Consider the following 22,605-nt stretch of genomic DNA (forward strand, 5'->3'; position numbering starts at 1 on the left):
ACCTATTCAATGCACAATATCTTACACTATGTAAATTTAAATTAATTCGATATAAAATGAAATAAAATAAGATACAATTTTATAAACCCTCGAGGGAAAACCTGAGTAGGTTTTATTCTAACCAGAGTCCTTGTTATTGTTTATCATCACAAAAATAATTATTTTTGAACTAATGAATGAGCAATTTCTTCCAAGGCAACAACCCAAGGTCACTTTTTTGTTACAAACGTAAGCCAAGAGCTAACACCCCAACATCTTTCAAAAACGTATAGTTATAGTTATAAACAAAATCTCACTCACTTTAGACCACTTTTAGCATAATGTCAAGAAGTTGCTCATTATTATTCATTATCATAAATCGTAAACATTTGTACTTTTTTAAGCTACCTCCTGTTAAACCACCTTTTGTCTCTCGCTGATGTCAATTTAAAGCCTAAACATTTAATTGTTTGTTTGGCATCCATGGACTTAATTGACAGATGGACTTATGTATTAAATATCTCCAAGCAAGTCCTAATATAAAGTCCCCCTCCCTTTGATTTATGATGAAACAACAGATACCAGAAACAATAATAGTATAAAAAAACCATGAGGATAATTTTATTGGTCTTTGTACAAATAATGGCTTCAGTCGATCAAATCACAATGTGAACATATCAACCACTCAATATTGTACAGTGAAGATTACCAACAAAAGTCAAATGAATGAGTCAGAGTTCTGCAATAATCCCAGCAAGAGAGAGAACAACGTGTAATGATGCACACACACAACATGTATCTGATCTATTACCTAAACAGGCAAAGTCTGAGGCAATTCTGTCAACAGAATTAGTTCAACTCAACGGACATGCTTTGTACGATGATGGAAAAAATATGATAGAAAACAACATTAGGGACACTCACAGCTCAAAGATGAAACGCTGAGACAAAACAGTCCAAAATATGAAACATACAAGCAGATGTGTACAAAAATACTGTGTGATTCATTTACATTGGAATTACACACAAAAAAAACATTTTTTAAAACCCCAACACATACACACGAAACACAAATGATCCGAAAACATTTGGAACTTCAGGCTACAGTTGTGTGAACCATGCAGATTGTAGACATACACGCTGCCAGAGTTCAGGTTTCCACACGTCCAGACAAATATAGTTACAAAAGGTATCTGTACAAACACAAAGAAAGACACAGCTGATAAAGACAGAAAGGCAGACAGACATTATTTAAAAAGAAAAAAATATTGTGATGTGATCAAAGTATAAATTCAAAATGAGTTTCCCCCAAGGAGCTGACCCTTTTTATTATCTTTTATCAGTTTTTAATATAAATCTAAATTCTATGCAACCATGACTTTTTAAGAATCAAGCCTTAATCTTAGCCATTGTCCATTATCCATAAATTGTGTAAACAACCATGGTAAACTCTCACCAGAAACACAACAGTGTTCTGCCATATACATTTGTAGCCCTTGTCTCTGGTTATTACTCATAATTAAAAGAGCAAAGTCTTCGAATAAAGCATTGTGGCTGATAAATATTGGATGCTTGTATTATTGGAGGTTTGCATGCTTGCAGCCGCATATATAATATGCATGTGTGCTTGCAACACACCATTCAGTGTGATAAGGGAAATGAGAAACATATTTCCCCCCCTTGAATTGCTGCATCTTGTGACTCATAAGCCTCTTGCATCAAAGCACGTCACAGCCACCACCTGCATCTCTTCAGTCCCTTTTCATTGTGAGATGCAAAATGGTGCGTGACCCACAAACACTCATAATAACATCGATGTCCATGTCCGCCAGGAGAGACGTGACTTGTTGTCTTCATGAGCAAATTGTCCATAATTAGGAACATTTAAAAAAAATCCACTTGAGGTGTCCAGTGTTTAAACACATTTCTTCATTTTTTCCAATCTCCCCCCTTCATGCGATAATGGATGGAACATCAAAGGTTGTCCATCGTCAAGAGACGATCGTGGAGAAGGAAAGACAGATAAAGAAGAGAGAGATTGAGAGAGAAATGAAAGAAGCTCGTCCGCAGTCGTTGGCATTCTCCTGCACAGACAAAAACATTTTAGTAAGACAAAGGAAAGAAATACATTTTATCATGTGTAAAACAAAACATTGCATGTAAATCTGAAAAAGTTGATTATTTATGAAGTTTAATTCCAGAGTGGAATTAGTGAGTGGACCAATGAGGAGCTGACCTGTGGATGGTAGGCGTGGCAGGACTCGGGCCGTCTGCGAATCTTCTGCGACCTCATCCTGTCACACTTTACTGAGGCGTTATGTACAGCGGGGTCAAGGAACAACAACAAGTGCAGCAGGGGCTTCTAATGCATTCTCATTCAAACATTAACAACAACAACAACAACAACTATAAACTACATAGTTCACACACTCACCAGGCACACAATTAGCACAACTAAAGTCAGTTCGGTGAGGCATCCTTTCCTTGATGCAACATCCTGCTTGTTGTCTGCACACTCTCCAGTGTGGGAGTTTGTAGCAACAGGGATTGAGAGAAGATAATTGACTGTGTTTATCGGTACATTGTGGTAACTTGAAAAGGATATATTTGACTTCCTGGGGCTCCATGGTGATTGGACTGTACTGTCTGGAACAGTCACAGTCTGCTTGAACCACCAGCATCAGGAGGTTGCTGTCTGGTATCTGTTGCACCACAAACATCCTGGGACACAAAAACGTGGAGAGATGGATGTGAAAGTGGGACACAAAAACACAGACAGAAAACCTCCCAGGGTGGGGCACCCAGCACGGGAGGATACCAAGTTTGCAGTCACGACAACAAAATACAAATTTGAATAAACAACAACAAAACAAAAATATATTCATACATCTATTTATGGGTCATACATTTGTAGATAATACTGTCTGGTTCAAGTTGAGAACAGGATTTGTTAAACCTCTGTTGGTCTCACGGGGGCGCTAACACTCAATCTATGAAAACAAACCTGCTGAAACGATACAGTCTAACCAGATAACCTCAGCATTTCTTTCCATGTTTCTCGCTCTCTTTCACCGAAGTATATACAAACACACTCAGTAATGATTCTCTCTCCTTCACCCCTTCCACTTCTGTTTTCCTCCCACTGTTTTTCAATCTCTGTCTTTGTCACCCACTGCTCCCCCATCTCTCCCTACACTACTCGCCTCTATACTTTCTCTCAGTTTTCCAGTCTCCCTCTCACCCTCCATACGCCTCTTGGTCTTTCTATAACCTTGTGCACCCTGATCTAATTCTGTTCCTCTCCACTTATTTTCCTGTACTTGATACTCTTGCATAAACAGACTCCGCTCTTAGTATGCATAGCAGAGCAAAGCCGTAGAAAATGGAATTTCGAGGGACAATTTAATATGGCTGATCTGGGGCTTAGAGAGGAGCGCATAGTTGATTTGTGTGTGTGTGTAGTGTGTGCTTACTTCTGGCAGCGTCCACACTTAATAATGCTGTTGGTCTCTTTGACTGACGGCTCATAAACGAAGCTGGGGTACTCGGTTTCACACGGCTGCAGGATGTCCCCTTTTTTCTTATGAGCTGAGGCTAACAGAGAGATGGACAAGGGTTAGGTTTCAAGGTTTGAAATATGGATGAATGTGTGTGTGTGTGTGTGTGTGTGTGTATGTGTGTGTGTGACATTTTGCTGGTGACTGACAGACAAGCAGGGCTACTATTTAAATCATTGTTAGTCTCAGAGGAGCTCTCGCTTTGCTGTTTACTCCAAACAAAACCACGTACAGGCAAAATTATTCGTTTGAAAGCTGAAAGGAGAAACATAATGGCTTGTCTGAATTTCCTGTCTGGTTGTAATCGATTTTTCATTCATTTGACCACTCTGCGCTTAGTTCTTATTTTAAAGACTTTGTGCTTGTTCCCAGACAAAGGGAATTTTATTTTGTTTGAAGAATACAACAAATACTAAACTGTACATAAAACACAAAATGCTAAACACTCTGATTCTCATTATAAACACTACAACTCAGATACTCACACACGCTGAAAGATGGCTTCGCTGAATGGAGGGATGATGATGGTGGTGATTGGAGGAGCAGATGATTGACAGTTGGAGTGATGAGGTGGGTGAATGTGAGATCGATGGAGAGACAGACGCAGATGAGTGGTGAGGGGATCACAGGACACTATGACCTTCTGACTGATGATCAATACTGATCAATCAAAACACTTTGAACTCTCATGCTATAGAACCGACATGTCTGTCATGGCTGCAACATGTTTGTGGGGACTGTCAACAGAGAGTGGCGATGATGTAATTTGTTCAGATTAGATTTATGTTAATATCTTAATATAATTTGGGATATTTTTAGAGTTCATTAGGGCCAATTCAAAACCAGCCAACATAGCCCTGGACTTCTGAAGGTTAAAATCATTGTAGCTATAAACTCACCATCAGCAAAATGCTCCGTGTGCCAGAAGCCACAGATATTAAACTCCAGGAGGAACCTTGTGAAGGAGAGAGGAGAAAGAGGATAGTGGACAAAGAGAGGGAGTCAATTAGGCAGCCTTCATTATGGGCCCAAGCAGATTGCAAGCAGATTGCATGCAGTTTTCGCAAACTGGGCCAGGACCCAAAGTTGTGCCGTGGGAATTTTAAAATGGGTCCCCAAGTTATCAGCAGTAATTGGAAGCTTTGTCTTAACTGGATAACTCTCCTTGTTGTTTTTAATGAAGATGCTGGACGTATCACTCAGGTTGTTCTTCTAAATAAGTAGGTGCCCCGTTTCTTATCCTTCAGTTGCTAACTGTACTTACAGGGAGTAGTGGGACATTTTGAGAAGTACATTTAATTGCTTAGTTGCCCAGAGATTTAAACAGTCGATATAAAAGTACTGATGGATGTTATATCAATGTGTTTATACAGAGGCTATGTTTTGTGAAGCTATTTCTTTACCAGGTATAGTTACAATTTGGAGTCAGAGTCTGACAGAGGGAAGCTCGGGCTCGCTGTTTCCCTCTGTCCTAGGTAATTGATCTATTCCTGTATTATTTCTGACCACTGAAGTAAATAACTACTTTGTATTACAATGTTGGTATAATAACCCATAAATATATGTTACATCTCTTTATCTGTCAATATACATCAAACAAAAACAAATTTCACTGTTGGTTGTTGTCGTTTGTCTGTATAATATAACAGAGCTGCCAACCAAGAAGCATTCTTTCCATTACTCTGACAGAAAACATGAACAGATATCCACTTTATGTTTCGATCGGGGGCAGCCATTTCTGGTTGCCCCTAGCAACACTTACAGAAGGAAGTTGGAGAGGAGCCACTTGAGCGCTGACGCCAAACCATAGAACGGCTGGAGGCAGAGATGGATGGATTATGGTTACTGCAGAGTTGTGTGGAGCTTTTACGGAAAATATCACCATACACAGAATGAGTTTATTGTACATACACTGAGCAGTGGACGAGCGCTGTTGACAGAGTGCGAGTTCATCTTACACATGGCCTGGTAGTCGAACAAGGACACCCTAAGGAAACACAAACAAAAGCGAATGGTGTTGCTGTATCTGACCGACATTGATTTCATGATGCCTCCCTCTCCAGACCATTACACTCAGCGCTTCGTGGCTCAGCTCAACCTTTGTAAAAACCCAGATTCACTTAGAAAAGATATAAAACCATCTCCATGCTGAAATTAGTTTCCCTATTTGTTCGGTGTTTTGATTTATTCTTGTTTTTTCCTTCACAGGTGAGTATTTTTTGTTCTGATGCATGAAGAAGAACAAGAACGCATAAATAAACAAGCACAGCTTTGCAGACGTATGCACGTACACAACAAACTCACACATACATGCAGCCATTGAAGTTCATGCATGCTCAGAACCAGTTATGTAATATCCTGTGACAAATGAAGCATGACGAAATCTTTTAGCTGTTTAAAAATAGCACATCACTCATTTGATTTCAAACATAAAAGACGGGTAAAAAGAAAAGTCTGACAGAAAAGAAATCCAGAGCAGCTAAAGAAGCTCGAAGGACAGCGAAAGGGGAAAGCAAGGATATCTACACCACAAACACCAAGATGGAGGAATGAACTGCCCCTCATATTAATATCAGCGTTTATGTTTGCTGATAGGAAATTCATTTGACAGATTTTTTTAATGGAAATAATTTGTTTGTATTTTTGGTTGTTTTTCTTTTATATTTATTCATTCCTATTATTCCGGTCCACATGAGCAGTTTCGAAAAGATATTTGATACAAATCTATATTTCTTTTTTTTTCGAATGAGGTATATGATTAAAAACAGTCAAGCCTCGATTACATTTTTTTGTTGTAGTAGATTGATAACAACATCTGAGGGATCACTGACAATTTCTCCTTTAATAATTATATCGGTGTATCCCTAATATTGGTAACTTTCCCATAAAAATCTTTATCAGTCAGGCAGACTCTAGATCTGTAACTACTGTCAGATTGACATGTCCGTGTGCCAGTTTTAAATTCACTAGTATTATAAGTGTGAGACACTGTGATGCAGAGTAAGAACAGTTTAGCTTTAGCCACAGAGGTTTGGGCCCTTACAGGACAAGGCAATTCTCTGTTCTTACAGGTAACAGACAGACAAGACAGACAAGCAGACAGGTGCACAAACAGACACTCAGCTATCTTCTAAACTAGCCGGTCAGGCGAGGACAGGTATTACCTTTTGAACATGCCCATTCTGATAAGCGTGGTCATCACTGATCCATCAACCTCACCAAAGAACCTCCCAGCCTATCAGGAGAGAAGTCAGATAAACAGTGAAACAAACCAAGTGGTTGAATCATTCCTGTGATGATAAACTGACGGAAGAAGGGGAACAACCATAATTTACTCCAGTTTATGTTGTTCAATTGTGAATTCCCCAAAAATGTACATTAGGTTGAAATCAATCTCAGGGCCCATTGTTTATTGTCTGAAGACGAATTAGCCTCTGGGGGCAACAGCCAATATTTTGTGGCTTCCGACAGTGTATATTTGGGCCAATCCTCCGTCTTCTGTTCGCCGCACACTGTTTACAGTGTAAACAATTATTTGCATAATTCTGCAAACTAACAAACACGGACAAAAACATAATCTCCTTGACGGAGGAGTGAGTGTCCTTCCAGCTCTAGAAAGACATGAATGTACGTGTGTGTGTGTTTGTGTGTAAACTCACATCATTACGCTGTTTAGAAATTAGGACAAAGCCATTATTGTCAATCAGGTAGCAGTCGATATCCTGAGATGAGAAAAGAGGCAGAGACAGATGAAGTGTAAGACGTGTGTCCAAAACCACTGACATAGAAGTAAAAGGAATGAAACTTAGCTACAAGAATTCCTCTAAAAAATATGAAAACATAAAAAAACAGACATGGAAATGTACAGGGTTCTTCCCTGGCCAACACCCCATCCCTCCAACAGGTTTAATTCAAATCGGTTGTACAGTACTTATGTGAAAATATAACCTCCTTGGAAGAGGTAATAAGCACAATCATTCATTTGAATATTCAGAGTTAGATAACATTTACTGCTTCATGGAGAGGGACTTTAATACCCAGATATAACAGCAGCCATAAATGTGCTCTGACTTGATATACTCACAAAGCTGCCACACTGAAGAGGACATTTCCCTTCTATGTCAGAACACTAGAGGACAAACAGACAACAAGAAAAGAACGTGTTGGCAATGTGTTTAACCTTTTACCTATTCAGGATTTCACTGACAAACAGAGGTGGAAGCAACTGTGGGGGTGATGGTGGTTATTATCTGGGAGCTCATGTTTTTGTAAGTGAGGAAATGATTTGAACACATGCTCTGTCTGCATTTGACTTTGGAGGTGTTGGGGCTCGAACATGCGTCACTTCTCACACATGAGGAAAACTCGGTGTGTTAGTGTGAAGTATTCATTTACGTGTGATATGTCTACCTGAGGCGGGAAGGTGTGGGATTTTGTTAGCAAGTTTGTGCATGCTATATTGCTGCATGTCCGTGACTGTGTGCGTATGTGTGATCTGCTTTAACTGGGGTGTGAACCCGACTTCACGGAGCTCAGCTGCTGCTAAAAATGTTATATTTGGTTCTGCGCTAAAAGTTGAGTGCTGCTTTGAAGAATGGAGAGAGGGAAAACTGCATACTTACATCTGTGTCATTTGGCTGAGAGGAGGCGAAGAGAGGAACAAACAGACAACACAAGAGAGTGAAAACAGAGCGAAAAACGTTACTTCAGTTTATGATATGCCAGTCGATGCACTGACTGCACAAGTCTTCATTCTGACACCTTTGCTTTGCTGGTGACATAGCTATTCTTCTTCTCAGAGAGAAGAACGTGATTCCAATATGAATGAAAAATGTTTTTTTTTATGAATACAGATTTCCATTGTGGTTTTTAACAGTCAAAAACCAAGACTGTATCCTTTTTCATCTGCTATTTTACTCGTCCTTTATAAATATAATTGCACTTTACTCCATCTCCACTATCTACTAAGGTTAAACTGTTCATCAGTGCACTTTCATGAGTCAAGGTGTCAATAGATCTCCTCTTGACATCATGGTCATATCTTATGTCTACAGTTCATGTGGATGATGTTCGATACGGCCCATATGTCTTTGGAATCTTGGTCAGGCTATATAGAGCTTGTCAACGTGTGAATGAGACGATCTATCATCCTTTTAAATCCTATTACAGCTAAGTGTCCGTCTTTCCCTCTGCTTCCCATCACTGCCTCCTGAAATAAACAGTTCAGTGAGAGCAATGACAGAAATGACCTTATGGGCAAATGGCATATTTTCTGGAAGATTCACAGTAAGCGGGAGGGTGTGTCAATGACGTTGTCTTTGACTTTTATCTTATTGGGAGTATTTATTTGTTCAGCAATTTTACTGGAACACCTCCCATTAGATTATTATCATTATTGTTATTGTGTGAATATGCACAGTGAATTAAATGGAAAAAGCCTCTTATATAACATAATACCAGTGTATAAATGGAACATTTTAATTTGGTGGTTGCTCTGTTAAAACACTCAGGTAATCATCAATCAACAATCTCAGTTGATTACCATTTCCATTCCCAATCCAGTCGATAGATTTTTTGTACACATAAATATGATTTTCCCTTTCACTTTCTCAAGTGTCAGATTTATAAATGGAAGCAGCACACGAGAGGCTGCTCCCTCAGAACCAGTGTTGGCAAATGTGTCTTGTCTGGGAGCTCCAGAGGAGTCAAGCTGATGGCGAGAGCATTAATTATCACTCACACCCTGAACCTCAATGGAACTGATTCTCTCTGCAACTGATGATCCCACCGTCTGCTCACAGCCTCACACACACACAGAACACACATATACACATTCTGAATATAACAAACTCTATATTGTATTTTTTTAAGTACATGCAGTTAAAACGTTTTGAAGATATCGTTTTTAAGACAAACATTTTTTTTAACACCCTAAACCTTGTTTGAAGAATACAAAGAATTATATAATGTTTATGTTATAGCACTAATATATCCTACTGTTGATTTCATATTGCAAAGGTTGTGGTTTAGGTCTACGACAAACACAGTCACATTATACGAGCACAGAGTTATCAAACGTGGAATTAGAGACAAAGGAAAAGCAGCTGAGTCTTCTCTGGGAGATAAAGAGCATGTCAAGATGTGAAGAGTGAAAAATCTTTCATCTTTTGATTCCCATTAGTCTCACTACATCGCTACTCACTGACAGTATGTATCAGCAAAGGACTGTGAGAAACATATGAGGCATCACGGTCCATAAGTCAGCATGCAAATGCTATATGTTTTATAGCAATGTTGTGAGATTTCAGATTTAACTAACGTCATACGACATAATGTGTCAAAGAGCAGACTTTGCTGCACTTGGATGCCAGAACATTTTCCTGTTAACAGACTGACTGGTTCCCATTAGATGTAGGCTCATACTTTATTCGTCCCATCACTAATTCATAATTCATCAACTAATAACATCTTATTTTTAGGTAGTCAACTTAATACTGTAGCTGCAAAGTCAGATGTGACTTCTACGGCTTATGTAACTCCTTCACTGAGCTCTGCCGACTACAGTATGTGCAGGGGTCATTAGGAGGAAGCTAATTTTGATGTTCTTAGTCATTTAGGGTTCAAATCTGTTTCTCACAAACATGTTATGATGTAGGAGAGTGAAAATCATAGCAAAACGCATTTTTCTTGTATGCATGAACATTGTATACACAATCATTTTTAGGACTTGTAAAGCCTTTTCTGCAACACAAATGATCTGCAGCAGAACTGAGGGATTTATCTCATTCAAATAAATCAAAATAGAAAGGTTAAACTTAAGGTAAATGTATTATAACACTGCGTTCATAAAAAAAATGAATAGTAACTATACGATATTTTTCTTAACCCACTTTGAGGCCTTTATAGACTTTTTTTAGCTTGATGGTTGTGACTTCAATTGTATATCCTCTTGGATACAGGTATTAAGTCCAGGATTTACAGTAGGTATAGTATCGTCACCCTCAAGTGAGCTGAACCCTCAAAATATGCACACACACATGAACACAGCCAGTCAAGACCAGCCCCTAATGCCAGTGCATGCACACACCAACCATACGAAATAAAGCTACCTGATAGTGAATATGTGACAGGACGATAATAGGATTACGTAAGCTAACTGAGCAGAAGAGGAGGGGTTGAGGAGAGGAGGTGAGGAGGGAAGACGGGGTGTAGGAGATGACAAGAGTAGGAAAACTGTGCAGAGTAAAACAAAGGTAATGGGGGAAAGAATTAGGAGGGAGGAGGGGAGTAAATTGTTAATCAAGACGGGAGGGAGGAGTCGATGGTGCACACAGTAAATAGCAATGAGAAAGACTTTGTATTCAGCATAAATCTGGTCGTTAACAGTTGCAGACGATGCTAATGAGCTCTTAGTGGATGAATATGGACGTAACAGCATGCTTGTGCACAGATGGTTATGCATAAGGTTCCTGTCAACATGACAGACACATACACAGCACTCTATTATTCACACCTTCACCAACACACATAAATATACACAAACACATTTGGGAGCTGCTCAGCCTCGTGGCTGCGGCTATCCATCATTTAATGGCTAGCCAGCAGCCTTAATGCTCTTTTAACTGCTGTCTTTTACAGCCACGGGAGCAGAGGAGGACAACACCAGAGCTATCAATCACCCGCTGTGGCAAAGGTGTTACGGCAAATTAAGCAAATGTTCTCTTGAAGGTGTTCGAAGACCACAAAGAAGACTCAACCAAAAACCATAAGACTGATCGTTTTCTCTTAGTGGCATATAAAATGTCCACGGGAAACAATGACATGTCATTTTTCAGAATACTGTTTTGGGCAGGGTATGCAGTCTATTAATGGCGGGATCGGTGATCGGGAAAACACTGCATTAAGCTTTGCATTCAACAAATTTTAAATGTAGTAATTACAACTTAATGGAGCGGAGAAGGAAACTATGATCATCCTTGTCATGAGTAATATGTTGTGTCACAGTGAGCTGATGGCTTTAAGGAATACTACTGAACATAGGATTGTATCTTTTGTACAAGATATTGAAGAGCTTTTAAAGGGGCCAGGAAAAAGGTTACAAGTAGAAAAATAAACACAATTATATGATATATATAGATGAGGGAATTCAAATAAATAAGAAACATAAATCTATTGTGGAATAACTTGAAGATATAATGAAATAATTAGAGGGTTTAATTCCAGTGCTTCCTCATTCGTGAGTTTAAACTACAGCAGGATAGCTAAATGGCACTATTTATGAATTCAAAAGTTGTAAATAATTGACAATTTATCTAAATGTCAGCTGTTATATTAATGGGTTGTTTTGTCTTTACTCATCCTGTTTCCAGCAACACAGTTTTCACTGACATATAGAATATGAGGGAGTCATTAAGTCCAAATCCACAACATGAAGTTCTGTCTCTGTAAAAGGATAATTGTGTTATATTGGTGCCTGTAAGTATTTACCTGGGACGTAATGGACCAGAATCTGGACTCAAAAGCGTCAAGAGTCATCTGGACACCGATGGCTGCAGAGAGAGAGAGAGAGGGGGAGAGGGCGAAAGAGAGAGAGAGAGGGGTCAATTAGGTGCAACAAAATGAACCTGAACATAAAAAATTAATGGAAGTAAATGGATAAGGTAGAAGCCAGAACAACCAGGGGGAGGAGTAAGGTAGTTGGAATAAAAAGAACATGAACATGAGGAGGTTAAGTGAGGTCAGGAAAAATAAATAGAGGATGACATTTTTGCTTAAAGGCTAATCATCCAAATTGTTTAATGTTAATAGTTCATTAAAATGTAGCTGAACGCTCAGAAAAGCTGTTAAGGAAAGAAAATATTTGGAGCAAAACAAGACTAAGAAACATTTACTGTAGAACCAGTGATAACGGCAGTAGCACTAATTGTGATTTACTGTATAAATAATATCAACAACGGCTATCAAAGACACCACTTCTGGGACAATATTCACAGTTTAAATACTGGCTTCAATGATCAGTTGATAGAAGTGATGCCCATAGAAGGAGAAGCAGACTATAAACGGTTAGAGAAACTTTAATTCCAGCAGTTTAGAAGAAAGAACACGAATGAGCCGATTAATGTCCCAGGGTGAGAGACGATATCTCTCTCTCAGCTCTCAGGCTGGAGGAGCAGAAGAGGGCCGGCTGTACAGATCAGCTCTGCCTTCACAAGTCAAATTATGAAAATCCTTCTACTGTAACTGACCTTCTGAGCCTCCGCACCGCTGTGTGAACCGACTATTCTTAGATAGTGTGTGTGTGTGTGTGTGTGTATTCATGTGTCTATGTGTGTGTGTGTCCCACCTCTCCATTTCAAAACTTTAAGCCTAGAATTAGTGTGTGTTTTTAATATATTTCAAATGTATGCATGTGCACACTCGGTGGAGCAATTGCTTGTGTCAGCTTAGGGCTGCATGTCCATCAGCATTTCAGTCCGCCTCGTAATGCAAAAAGAAACGGTAATTGCAGAAGTTCTCGGAGCACAGATACTGTATACGCCCACACCAACAAAAAATACACACACACACACTGCGAGGGAAGATATGACACTTCATATTACAATCAAAGATTTAGCCTTTTTCCCCCAGCTTGCTTTTTACAGCCACTCAGGGAAAGCCTCGTAATACACACACACACACACACACACACACTCACACACACTATCATGTACTGTAATAATACAGTAGAATAATGACTGTAATGGAGTCAGGTCGCAAAAGGCTTTATTAAGAGTGGAATTAGTTCATGGTGGAAGGGGAAGAGTGAGGGATATTGGAAAAAGAAGTGAAGAAGAGAGAGCAGAGGGAATGGGATGCACACCCGCTTGTTGGGGTTAAGCCTATACAGTTGGAATAAACTCATAGTTCCATTTATCAGACCAAAAACAACAGCTAAGAGTCAAACCATTTTGGAAATACAGAGGTCATGATTTAAAAGCTTTTAACAATCAACCAACCAAACCTTGCATTTACAGTTGTATTAATAGTATCTAAAATTCACATTATTTGATTTTCTAACTAAACATTTTCAATATTTTATTCTATGGATGATACAAAATTGTAATTCATTATTATTTGGTTTTGAAGGCATAAGTAGTCATTTTCACAGTATGTAGAATCTAAACTCATTATTTCATTAACTGGCACCTGCACAAAAGCAGTCATAGCCTTGGAATTTGAATCTGCTTCCTTTCAGTCATTAGTTTCCATTCACTTCGATAAGAAATTTAATGAGTAGCCTAATGACTCATTTCACAGTCAACATCAAGTCTCCATTACCTTTTGTTTTTTTGCACAAGTTACATCCCATCTGTGAGGGGGCAAAAGAAAAGCCTGCGTGAAGCTGACGTCAGATCGACAGGCTGAAAATAAGTCTCTCAATTATGCTTGAAAACTGCTATTAGGTGATGAATTATCAATCACGGTGGGCAACAATATCCTGTGAACTGTATGGTCTCGTCATTCCAGGGAAAAAGCTCTTACATGTTCTGTCAGTGCTTCAGTTTGTTGATGGGGATGCAAGTGTTTCTTGGATTCTGTCCAATCGCTCATGAATCCGCTGAGATGCTGAATCATGGCTGTAAACAGCCTGTAATCGGGCACATACACAGATACATTTGTTTAGCTAATTGAGCGATTGTTTATCTCTTCATACAGCTAATGTGAAATCGTGTTCAAAATTATCCAAATTGTTAAAATCTATAGACAGAAAACAAGAAATGTGTTGCGTGTTAATTATGAGGGTTTGCACGTTCGTCTGTGGAAATCCCAGCAACACATTTGCATATGTAATCAACCATTCTCTCACTAAGGGTGCAAACAGATGTTAGGATGCTAGATCTCTGTCCTTACTTTTGTTCCAAAGCAATGCATGACGTTCATGGTGACATTTTACATTTTTTGTTTGGGTGTTTGAACACTCTCCCACACACTCAGACCCCCACCTCAATTGTGCCGGTGACCTTGAAGTCGTCTCCCTCCGCCATAATCTCAGATAAAGTGTTGGAAGGCCATTATGGAGGGCAGCAGTAATCTGCCTTCTCTCGCTTTCTGAGGCTGACAGGCCAAATCTAATTAAAACCATCACACTGATCCCTCAGTGTGTGTGTGTGTGTGTGTGTGTGTGTGTGTGTGTGTTGTAACAGTTTTTTTCCCATAATGTGTGAATAGCTAGCATGCATTTACACTTCAAGTTTGTTCAGTTTTCATACACTTGTACAAAAGGATATGCATGACTTTGTGTGCATGCAAGTGAAAATGTGTGAGCTTCAACGCGTGTGTGTGCTTATGTGAGAGCGTATCTTGTACACTCACAGCCTGAGTTGCGATTAGTGCGAGCTGCCAATCACAGTGGAGAGCGCTTTCAAAAGGAAATGAATTAATGAATAAATAAATAAATAAATTCACCAACCAAGAGAGGCCGTTAATTGGTTATTACATTAACGAGATAGGGGGATGAGAGACGGCAGGGATATGAACTGTGACTGACGGGAAAACTGAATATGTGAGAAAGGCGAGAGGGAGACTAGAACGATGGTAAACAGGCTCACAGTCTCACTGCTTTCTGGCCTCTGTAGTGTGCCCAACAGAATAAACATTTTTACAATGTATATGTGTTGTAGAGCTAGACAAGTATGAAGATTGACACAAAGATGGAGAGGTAGGAAAGAGGGATTGGGTATCACTACTGATTTCCCGAATTGATTCATGAACTGTGCAAGGAAAGTGTCAAGTGTATGACTTTGAAGAGAGAGAGGAGGAGAGAAAGATGGTGGAAAAGGAAAGAGGGAGTATCTATTGGTCTGTCTGTCTGTCTATGTTGTTGTGTTAAATGACCACTGAGGAGAGCTCCTGTTGATGGTAGCATGATCCTGGAGTCAAGGCTAAATATGTATGAATATATATTTGACACACACACACACACAAATTAATTTTGGGGAAATTATGTACACTTTCATTAATTCATTTCCTGGACTCTTTTGCTTGACGTCAACCACTGACCCAGAAATCAGCTTTTGTCCTCGACAGAACAAGCTGTCCCCTAAATGGTCTATAGTCGGAGATTTGTCCCCAAACGTAGCCAAACACATGACAGACACGCACCGCAGGAACAGACCCAATAAATTAAACTGACACAGTGGCTAACTCTCTGGGCACAGAGGGGACACTGAAAATAAGGCCATGAGTGAGGAGGTCATTTCAATTTTTTCGGTTTCTCTCTCACACACACACGCAATAGACAGAGGAAGAGAGTCCGAAATAATAAAAAAACAACACATTTGCACACACTAATACACACTACACACACATGACCCAAAAATAAATTAGTATTGGCTGCAGGAAGGAGACAAACAAACACACACAAACACACACACACGCACACACACGCACGCACACACACTTACACACACAAACACATATACACAGACAAAAAGGTCATAGACAGAGAGCAGATGTAATGAAAGGTACAGATTAATTGATATAATGGAAACAGGTGGCACAGGTGGTGTTAGAATGACGGAGGGATGAAGAGAGACCAAAGGGAAGATGGGAAAGGAGTAAGACAGAAGGCAGAGGGGATGGAAGAAAATGAATTGATTTTTAATAATGATATAAGTTGGAAAACCCTTTTCATTCCTACCGAGTGTGGCTATTAATAATAAAGGAAGATCAAATATCTGTGTGTGAGCATGCATGAAAGTGTGTGTTTCTCATTCCCTCTCATTTGCGCACATGTATGTGTGTGTGTAGAATGACCTCTGAGAGGCGCTCACACCAGACATATGTCTGAGCAGTAGCAGCTTTGTCGGAAGAATGGTCTAGAAGTCCTGAACTCCTGCAGGTCTGATCTGCAGCTACAGAAAAAGGCCTCAATGAATGTTTAATCTTCATTGGCGACACAAACAAAGTAAATATTTGTTTGTTATTAGAATAAGTGCTGTGGGTTTTTCCACACTTTTAACTTAAATGAAGATCATGGACCAAGAGAGAACCCATTACATTTTGGGGAGGATCCAAGAATTGTGAGTGTGTGAAATTTGGTGCAGGTTGATTGATTTCAAGTGGACTGCTCTGCCCCGGTGGAGGTATGTGCTGCTTTTTACCAGTGTGTTACAGTGTGTTGTGTGAGAACTAAAACTCCTCTCTTATTTGATATTCGCTGTATTTTGGTTCCATTTTTTTTTTTTTTGTGGTGCAGAACTTTTTAAACTGTGTGATTTGAACTGACTGTGGCAACATGATTACTGTTTATCTCAGCAAACGTCAAAGTCTTCTCATGTCTCTCCCTTCTTTATCCTCTTTTAAAGCCTTTTTTAGTATACACACACACACTCCAAGCTGTGGATATACAAACGTAAACTTTAATGCTTAAACACCAGCGCAGAAATGCATCGGGATCATAGCTTTCTCGCACCAAAATATCTTTCTCTCCGGCTCCCCCACAAACACACAATTACAATTTGTATCAAAACAATTGGCAAACATCTTTCAAAAAAGATATTAACAGAGTGAGAGTCAGTTTTTCTCTTCCGTTTATTTTCTTTTTTCCGTCTTTCAATCTTCTTTACTCTGTGACCGTTTGACACTTTAATCTTTGACCCCTCTAATCTTAATCTTTCCATTAATGTTTTCCAAATGTCTCGGCATCTGTCACCCATACGCATCACATTGTAATCTGCGCGTTGCCTCACTTGTTCTCATTCTTGTTCTCTGCTGTCCTCTCCATTAATAGTTGATATGCAGGGAGAGCAGGAGAGGAGAGGAGAGAAGAATGAACAAGACTTTTTAAAAATTAAATCAATCCAATTTTTATACGGTGCAACACATGCTTCTCTACTTTGGGTTTTATCTGAATTTTTGAACTGAAAATTTAATGCACAAACCTACAATCCTGCTATTATTCTCTGTTTTGTTTGGTTGGGTCTAGCAAATACAGATATTGGACAGAATCTACTCAATTTAGTGTTGATTGCTTATAAATTCAGTTGAGTTGTTTTTTTCTAACAGCCAATTACTGAGCAAAATGCTGACGAATTAGTTATTCAATAATTTCTATATTAATATATTTAATAAAATACATCCATTGAAAATAAGTTGATTTCTGTTCTCATATTGAGTAAACGGCAGTGCTATGCTTCTTCTTGTAACCTATCCTACAGTTAAGTCACTCTCGAGAGGAGGATCATTTATCTGACTAATATCTCACATCCCACATACTTTATCAATACCCTGACCAAACTGGAACTCACTCCACGCACACGACCTACCTTTCAACTCAAATACCAAAATTAATGTTTTATGTTTCCCAAAAGCAGCAGTGCTATGTTCACCCAAGCATCAGCAGATCGCATAACTTTCTGACAAAGAGTTTTCAATAAACTGATGTTGCCAGGCAACAAACACTGCTCCAGCCAGGAAATGGAGTTATGGCAAATTCCTCCAACGTCAGAAAGAGTTGATTATAATGATCAGTGTCAGTAGAAGTCCCTGGCGTCTGAGTATGCACACAAATACCAAGTCACAAACCTCCACAGGAAATAATGAAAGAAGAAAACCTAAAAACACAAGATATGCACTCTGAGCAGTTCAAAACTTACAGACTCAACTGTATGGGACACACACAAAGAAAGACACACAAATGTACACAGACGGAATCACTCTCTCCTGATCTAAACTCATCAACCATTACAACTGATAACAATTAAACCTGAACTCTGAACATTTCAAGCTGCATTTTTTTTTTTGTGACATCTCCAGGAAAGAGGCCCAGGAACAAAGACACCAACACACCTCAGTGCTGATGCTCGCTAACCTCAGAGGACTCGCCAGAGGCTGCACTGACATCACGTTACCAAAGCAACAGGCAGAGGGCTGGGATTGGACGAAAGGGATGATGACTCAACCTCCCTCCCTCGTTCTCCTCTCTTCTGTCTCACCATAATCTCTCACTTGCTCTCTAGAAGTGTCTCTCACTTTTTCATGCGCAAGTTCTGGAACGTCAAGGATGCAGATGAGAGACGAACGCACCGGCAGAGCCACATGATGTTTTTCAATTGAAGGAGAGGAGGGGTGGCACGTGTCTGCCTCAGACTAACTGGGTTTGAATTGAACTGACAGGGCAAGCATTTACACAGACACACAAAATCATCAACCAACAAACAATGAATATAAAAAAGAGAAATTAAGACATAAGTTAGAAAAAAAGGAGTTGACTTTGGGTTGATGTGTTAGTGTGTGTGTGTGTGTGTGTGTGTGTGTGTGTGTGTGAGTGTGTGTGTGTGTGTGTGTGTGTGTGTGTGTGTGTGTGTGTGTGTGTGTGTGTGTGTGGACATTCAGTAGAGCCTACCTTAAGTTAACCTAGTTTCACAGGCTTCTCGAGGAGGCCTGTTGGAGGCACGCTCACTAAATCATTCATAGTGGAGAGACAGGGAGAAACATGTTCCTCTGTGTGTGTTTGTGTGTGGGTGAGCGTGAGCGTGCATGCGTGCGGAAAGTGAGAACATTTTGGCTGGTCCTAACATTTTCAGTGTCTTTGGTCAGGGTTAGAAAAAAATTAATTTTATTTTCGAAATCCTAATGTACTTATTACTCAGCATTTATCAACATGGTGCTGTGTGTGTGTGTGTGTGTCTGTGAGTGTGTGTGTGTGTGTCTAGTTGAGTGACCACTCCTTTTTCATTACCTGACTCCTCCTATTCCATCATGGCATTGATGTGGAAATATATAATCTGTAATGATACTTCGTTAAATGACTAAACACAACTAGACCTATGTTATATATTTTTGTTTACTTATATTATCCAAAATGTTCCCAATAATGCCAAGAAGAAAAAACAATAATTATATTCCAAGAAATGGGATGTTTCATTTTTTTATTACGCCATATCTGCTTTACCTGTGGCTTTGTCCATCTCTGCTATAGCTTCCTGGGAAAACTACGTATGTCAAAGGAAAAACAAACTACTAGCCAGTTGTGGTGAAGACAACAACTCCCATGACCCCTGATGCTTCACAAAATCATCATTTATGGTCTATTGTTTTTTGAGACCCCTAGTGGCCATATCACATTTAATGGACTCTCACAAAGAAGGGAAATATGCATATTTCCAAAAATGTTGACCTATTTCTTTAAAAGTATTGGAAAGACGAAACTGAGAAAGGAATAAAGAACAAATCCACACACAAAACTTTATCCTCACCCCCTTTCCTTTTCCATATCCCTCTTCCCTCTCTCTAAGAAGACAGATTCTGTTCACTCACCTCTCCCCTCTTTTTCTGTCAAATATCCCTGTCTCTTTTTCATCTATTCTTCTTTTGCTCTCTTGTTGCTTGTCTGTCTCCATCTTTTTTTGTTTTACTCTGGGCAGCAATTATGTTCTCTTACTCGCTCTTTCTTTCACCTCTTCTTTACCTTCCACTTACCACTTGTTTTCTCTCCCTTATTCCTGTCTCGTGTCTGTCCCAAACCAGTATCTCTGTCTCTCTCCCCCCCTAGTCTATGGAAATCCCTCTCTACCATCTGTCTGGCCGAGATGAATTCAGAGCCTTTCAGAACGAATAAAAGCCCAATTAATGAGATACTCAAAGGGGATCAACTTTGTGTGAGTGAGCATGTGTGTGTGAGAGAGAAAGAGCATGCAAACCTAAAATACTTCATAATCCGTCAAATGTACCACTTAATTTATCCTGCAGTTGACAGATAGCATGTTACTGGGAAATACAACAGACAGGGCTGGCTGCACAAATTGTGTTTCTCCAACCATTATAGGTCTACTGAGGAAAGTCATGCCATTCAATCTGGTAAAAAGATCTGACGCTGCACTCAGGAAAGATAGTATTTCAAAAAGAGGAATAAAAGTTTCACTTATTAAAGGCGAGTTAATAAATATTTAGAGAAGCTCTGTTACTGACAACAGCATTGGAAATGCCTCCAATACTGCAGAAAATGCCGGGTCGAGCGTACTATATCTTTGAAGTATATGTATACCCAAATAAACATATAATATAATATAACATTGGCACAATGTTGGAGAGACGGTGGTCTAGGGGCAGAAACTTGGATTATGGGCAGAGAAGGTCTCTGGTTCGTCTCTGGGTCTACTCCACGGAGAGACGACAAAAAGACGAACCTGGATTGATCTGTCCAAAAATCCAAGAGTCTCCACCCTGTCTAGTGCCCCTGAGCAAGGCACCTTACTCCCCCAACATCTGCTCCCCAATTGTGTACATGGTCGCTCACTGCTCTGTGTGTCCTGTACCAGATGAGTCAAAAGCAGAGATTAAATGTCCCTACCTGCATGAGTGTGCCTTTGCATGTCTGTGCATGTGTTTGGGACTAATAAATGCATCTTAATCTTAATCTTAATAATACCACTAGCAATAGACCATAGTGGATAACTTTGTTTCTCCTGAACATTAATGAATGCTGAAAGAATCCTAACCTAGTAGAAAACCCTTTCTAGCCCTATTTCATTGTCACATTTCATGCATGTGTTTTAAAAACAGAAGCAAACAAGAATACCAGAAAGATAATATATCATCAAGGAATAGCTGTGGAAATACAAAAGGCCTCTTCGATAAAACCCTGTCTGGAAAACTGTATTTCAAGGCCTGGATTAAAATATGATTGATTTCTAATGGGGCGATTCCTCATTGGACATATTGACTAAGAGCCATAAAACTGACTGGTCAATATGAGGCTGATTCACAAATGATAGAGAACGCTGATGATTGGGACCAGAGACACATACGACTCCTTAGACAGAACCATGATCATATACTATTTCTCTGTCCGTGTGTGTGTGTGTGTGTGTGTGTGTGTGTGTGTGTGTGTGTGTGTGTGTGTAAAAAGATGGATAGTGCCTTGCAGTCAGATGCTCTATGCAGGAACTAGTGGTTGTAGCACTAAACATGCCTGGCCAGGTGGTGTTAATAAGAAGACTAGAGCCCATTCATCTTCACTGACACTCACCCAATAGCACAGTAAATTACAGAGTGAGGGAGGGAGATAGAGAGAAAGGGGGAGAGACGTATAAGTGAAAGAGATAAGTGAAAAGACCGAACTTGTAGAGGAGAGAAAGAAAAGAGAGGGGAGCCGCGGAAAGGGGAGAGAGTTCACACATCAACTTATGATGAATGTATGAATAGGTTAAAATTCAAATATCATCAATACTAGAGGCAAATAATGGCGAGGATAGCAGGGATTTAATCAGGGCTCCTCGATAAGAAATAAAGCAATATTCCCGAGGCTGGGGAATGAACATCTGATAGATTAATGCTGGGTCAGAGTATAATGGCCAGAGAGGACAAGTTTAAAAAATACTTTTCTTTTTCAAAAACCAACGCCAGTAATCATTTTTCATGACACGTATTTTCTGCATCATTGATGGAACAGAAGCGGCCATAAAAGTGGCCTTTACAGGAGGTATTGGCACTTAAAATGGATCCTCTTGCCAGAAAGCCTCTTTGCCAGACACATAACAGCCCCAAAAAGTGGACACATCCTTGGAAGACCAAATAAATCAAGCTGACCTTGTGTTTCTTATCTGGTGTTAAAAACCGCTTTCCTCTCAATCAGTGGACAAATTCTCAGAGGAGCTGACTGTGAAGATTGGACCAGTCACAGTCTATTGACTGTTGTTTACTGAGTTAAACAAACTTTTGTGTTTTTTTGGTTAAAGCAATGCTAGACGACGATTGCATTTTCAGATTATTATGGGCAGATTCATATAAACAAATAATCTTGGTTGAACATCAGGACAGACCTATGTTACGGACCAAGATTCCAGACAACATTTCTCCTCAAATTCTTCTGTGGTGATAGTTTTCAGCGCATTGATGGGATGCTGCCATGAGGTCTGACTTCTCTCAACAATGGCTCAAGAAGTTAAGATCTGAGATTTTATTGTTTGATTATTGCTTGTGGACCGTAAGATCTGGAATTTGACATATATTGAAACATCTGACTGTTGAGGAAAGCTGCAGGAGCTGAAACATATCTGCCAGTAAAAAATGAAACAAACAAGATTAG

At 39.6% G+C, this 22,605-nt stretch overlaps 1 protein-coding gene across 1 annotated transcript in view; it reads right to left on the bottom strand.

Annotated features, from left to right (window-relative positions):
- Window positions 1–594: 594 nt before the first annotated feature.
- The window catches only part of cacna2d4a (calcium channel, voltage-dependent, alpha 2/delta subunit 4a), a 72,344-nt gene continuing 50,333 nt past the window's right edge, over window positions 595–22,605 (bottom strand). The window contains exons 28-40 of the mRNA XM_062383189.1: window positions 12,024–12,085; window positions 8,159–8,173; window positions 7,621–7,665; window positions 7,196–7,258; window positions 6,701–6,771; window positions 5,448–5,523; window positions 5,299–5,351; window positions 4,436–4,491; window positions 4,022–4,042; window positions 3,453–3,573; window positions 2,585–2,700; window positions 2,216–2,298; window positions 595–2,063 (exon numbers count right to left, since the gene is read on the bottom strand). Of these exons, the coding sequence (XP_062239173.1) occupies window positions 1,971–2,063; window positions 2,216–2,298; window positions 2,585–2,700; window positions 3,453–3,573; window positions 4,022–4,042; window positions 4,436–4,491; window positions 5,299–5,351; window positions 5,448–5,523; window positions 6,701–6,771; window positions 7,196–7,258; window positions 7,621–7,665; window positions 8,159–8,173; window positions 12,024–12,085 (875 nt within the window). The 3' untranslated portion in view covers window positions 595–1,970. The remainder of the gene's footprint in view (window positions 2,064–2,215; window positions 2,299–2,584; window positions 2,701–3,452; window positions 3,574–4,021; window positions 4,043–4,435; window positions 4,492–5,298; window positions 5,352–5,447; window positions 5,524–6,700; window positions 6,772–7,195; window positions 7,259–7,620; window positions 7,666–8,158; window positions 8,174–12,023; window positions 12,086–22,605) is intronic.

This window comes from Platichthys flesus, chromosome 23 (assembly GCF_949316205.1).
Source record: "Platichthys flesus chromosome 23, fPlaFle2.1, whole genome shotgun sequence".
Classification (NCBI taxonomy): Eukaryota; Metazoa; Chordata; class Actinopteri; order Pleuronectiformes; family Pleuronectidae; genus Platichthys; species Platichthys flesus.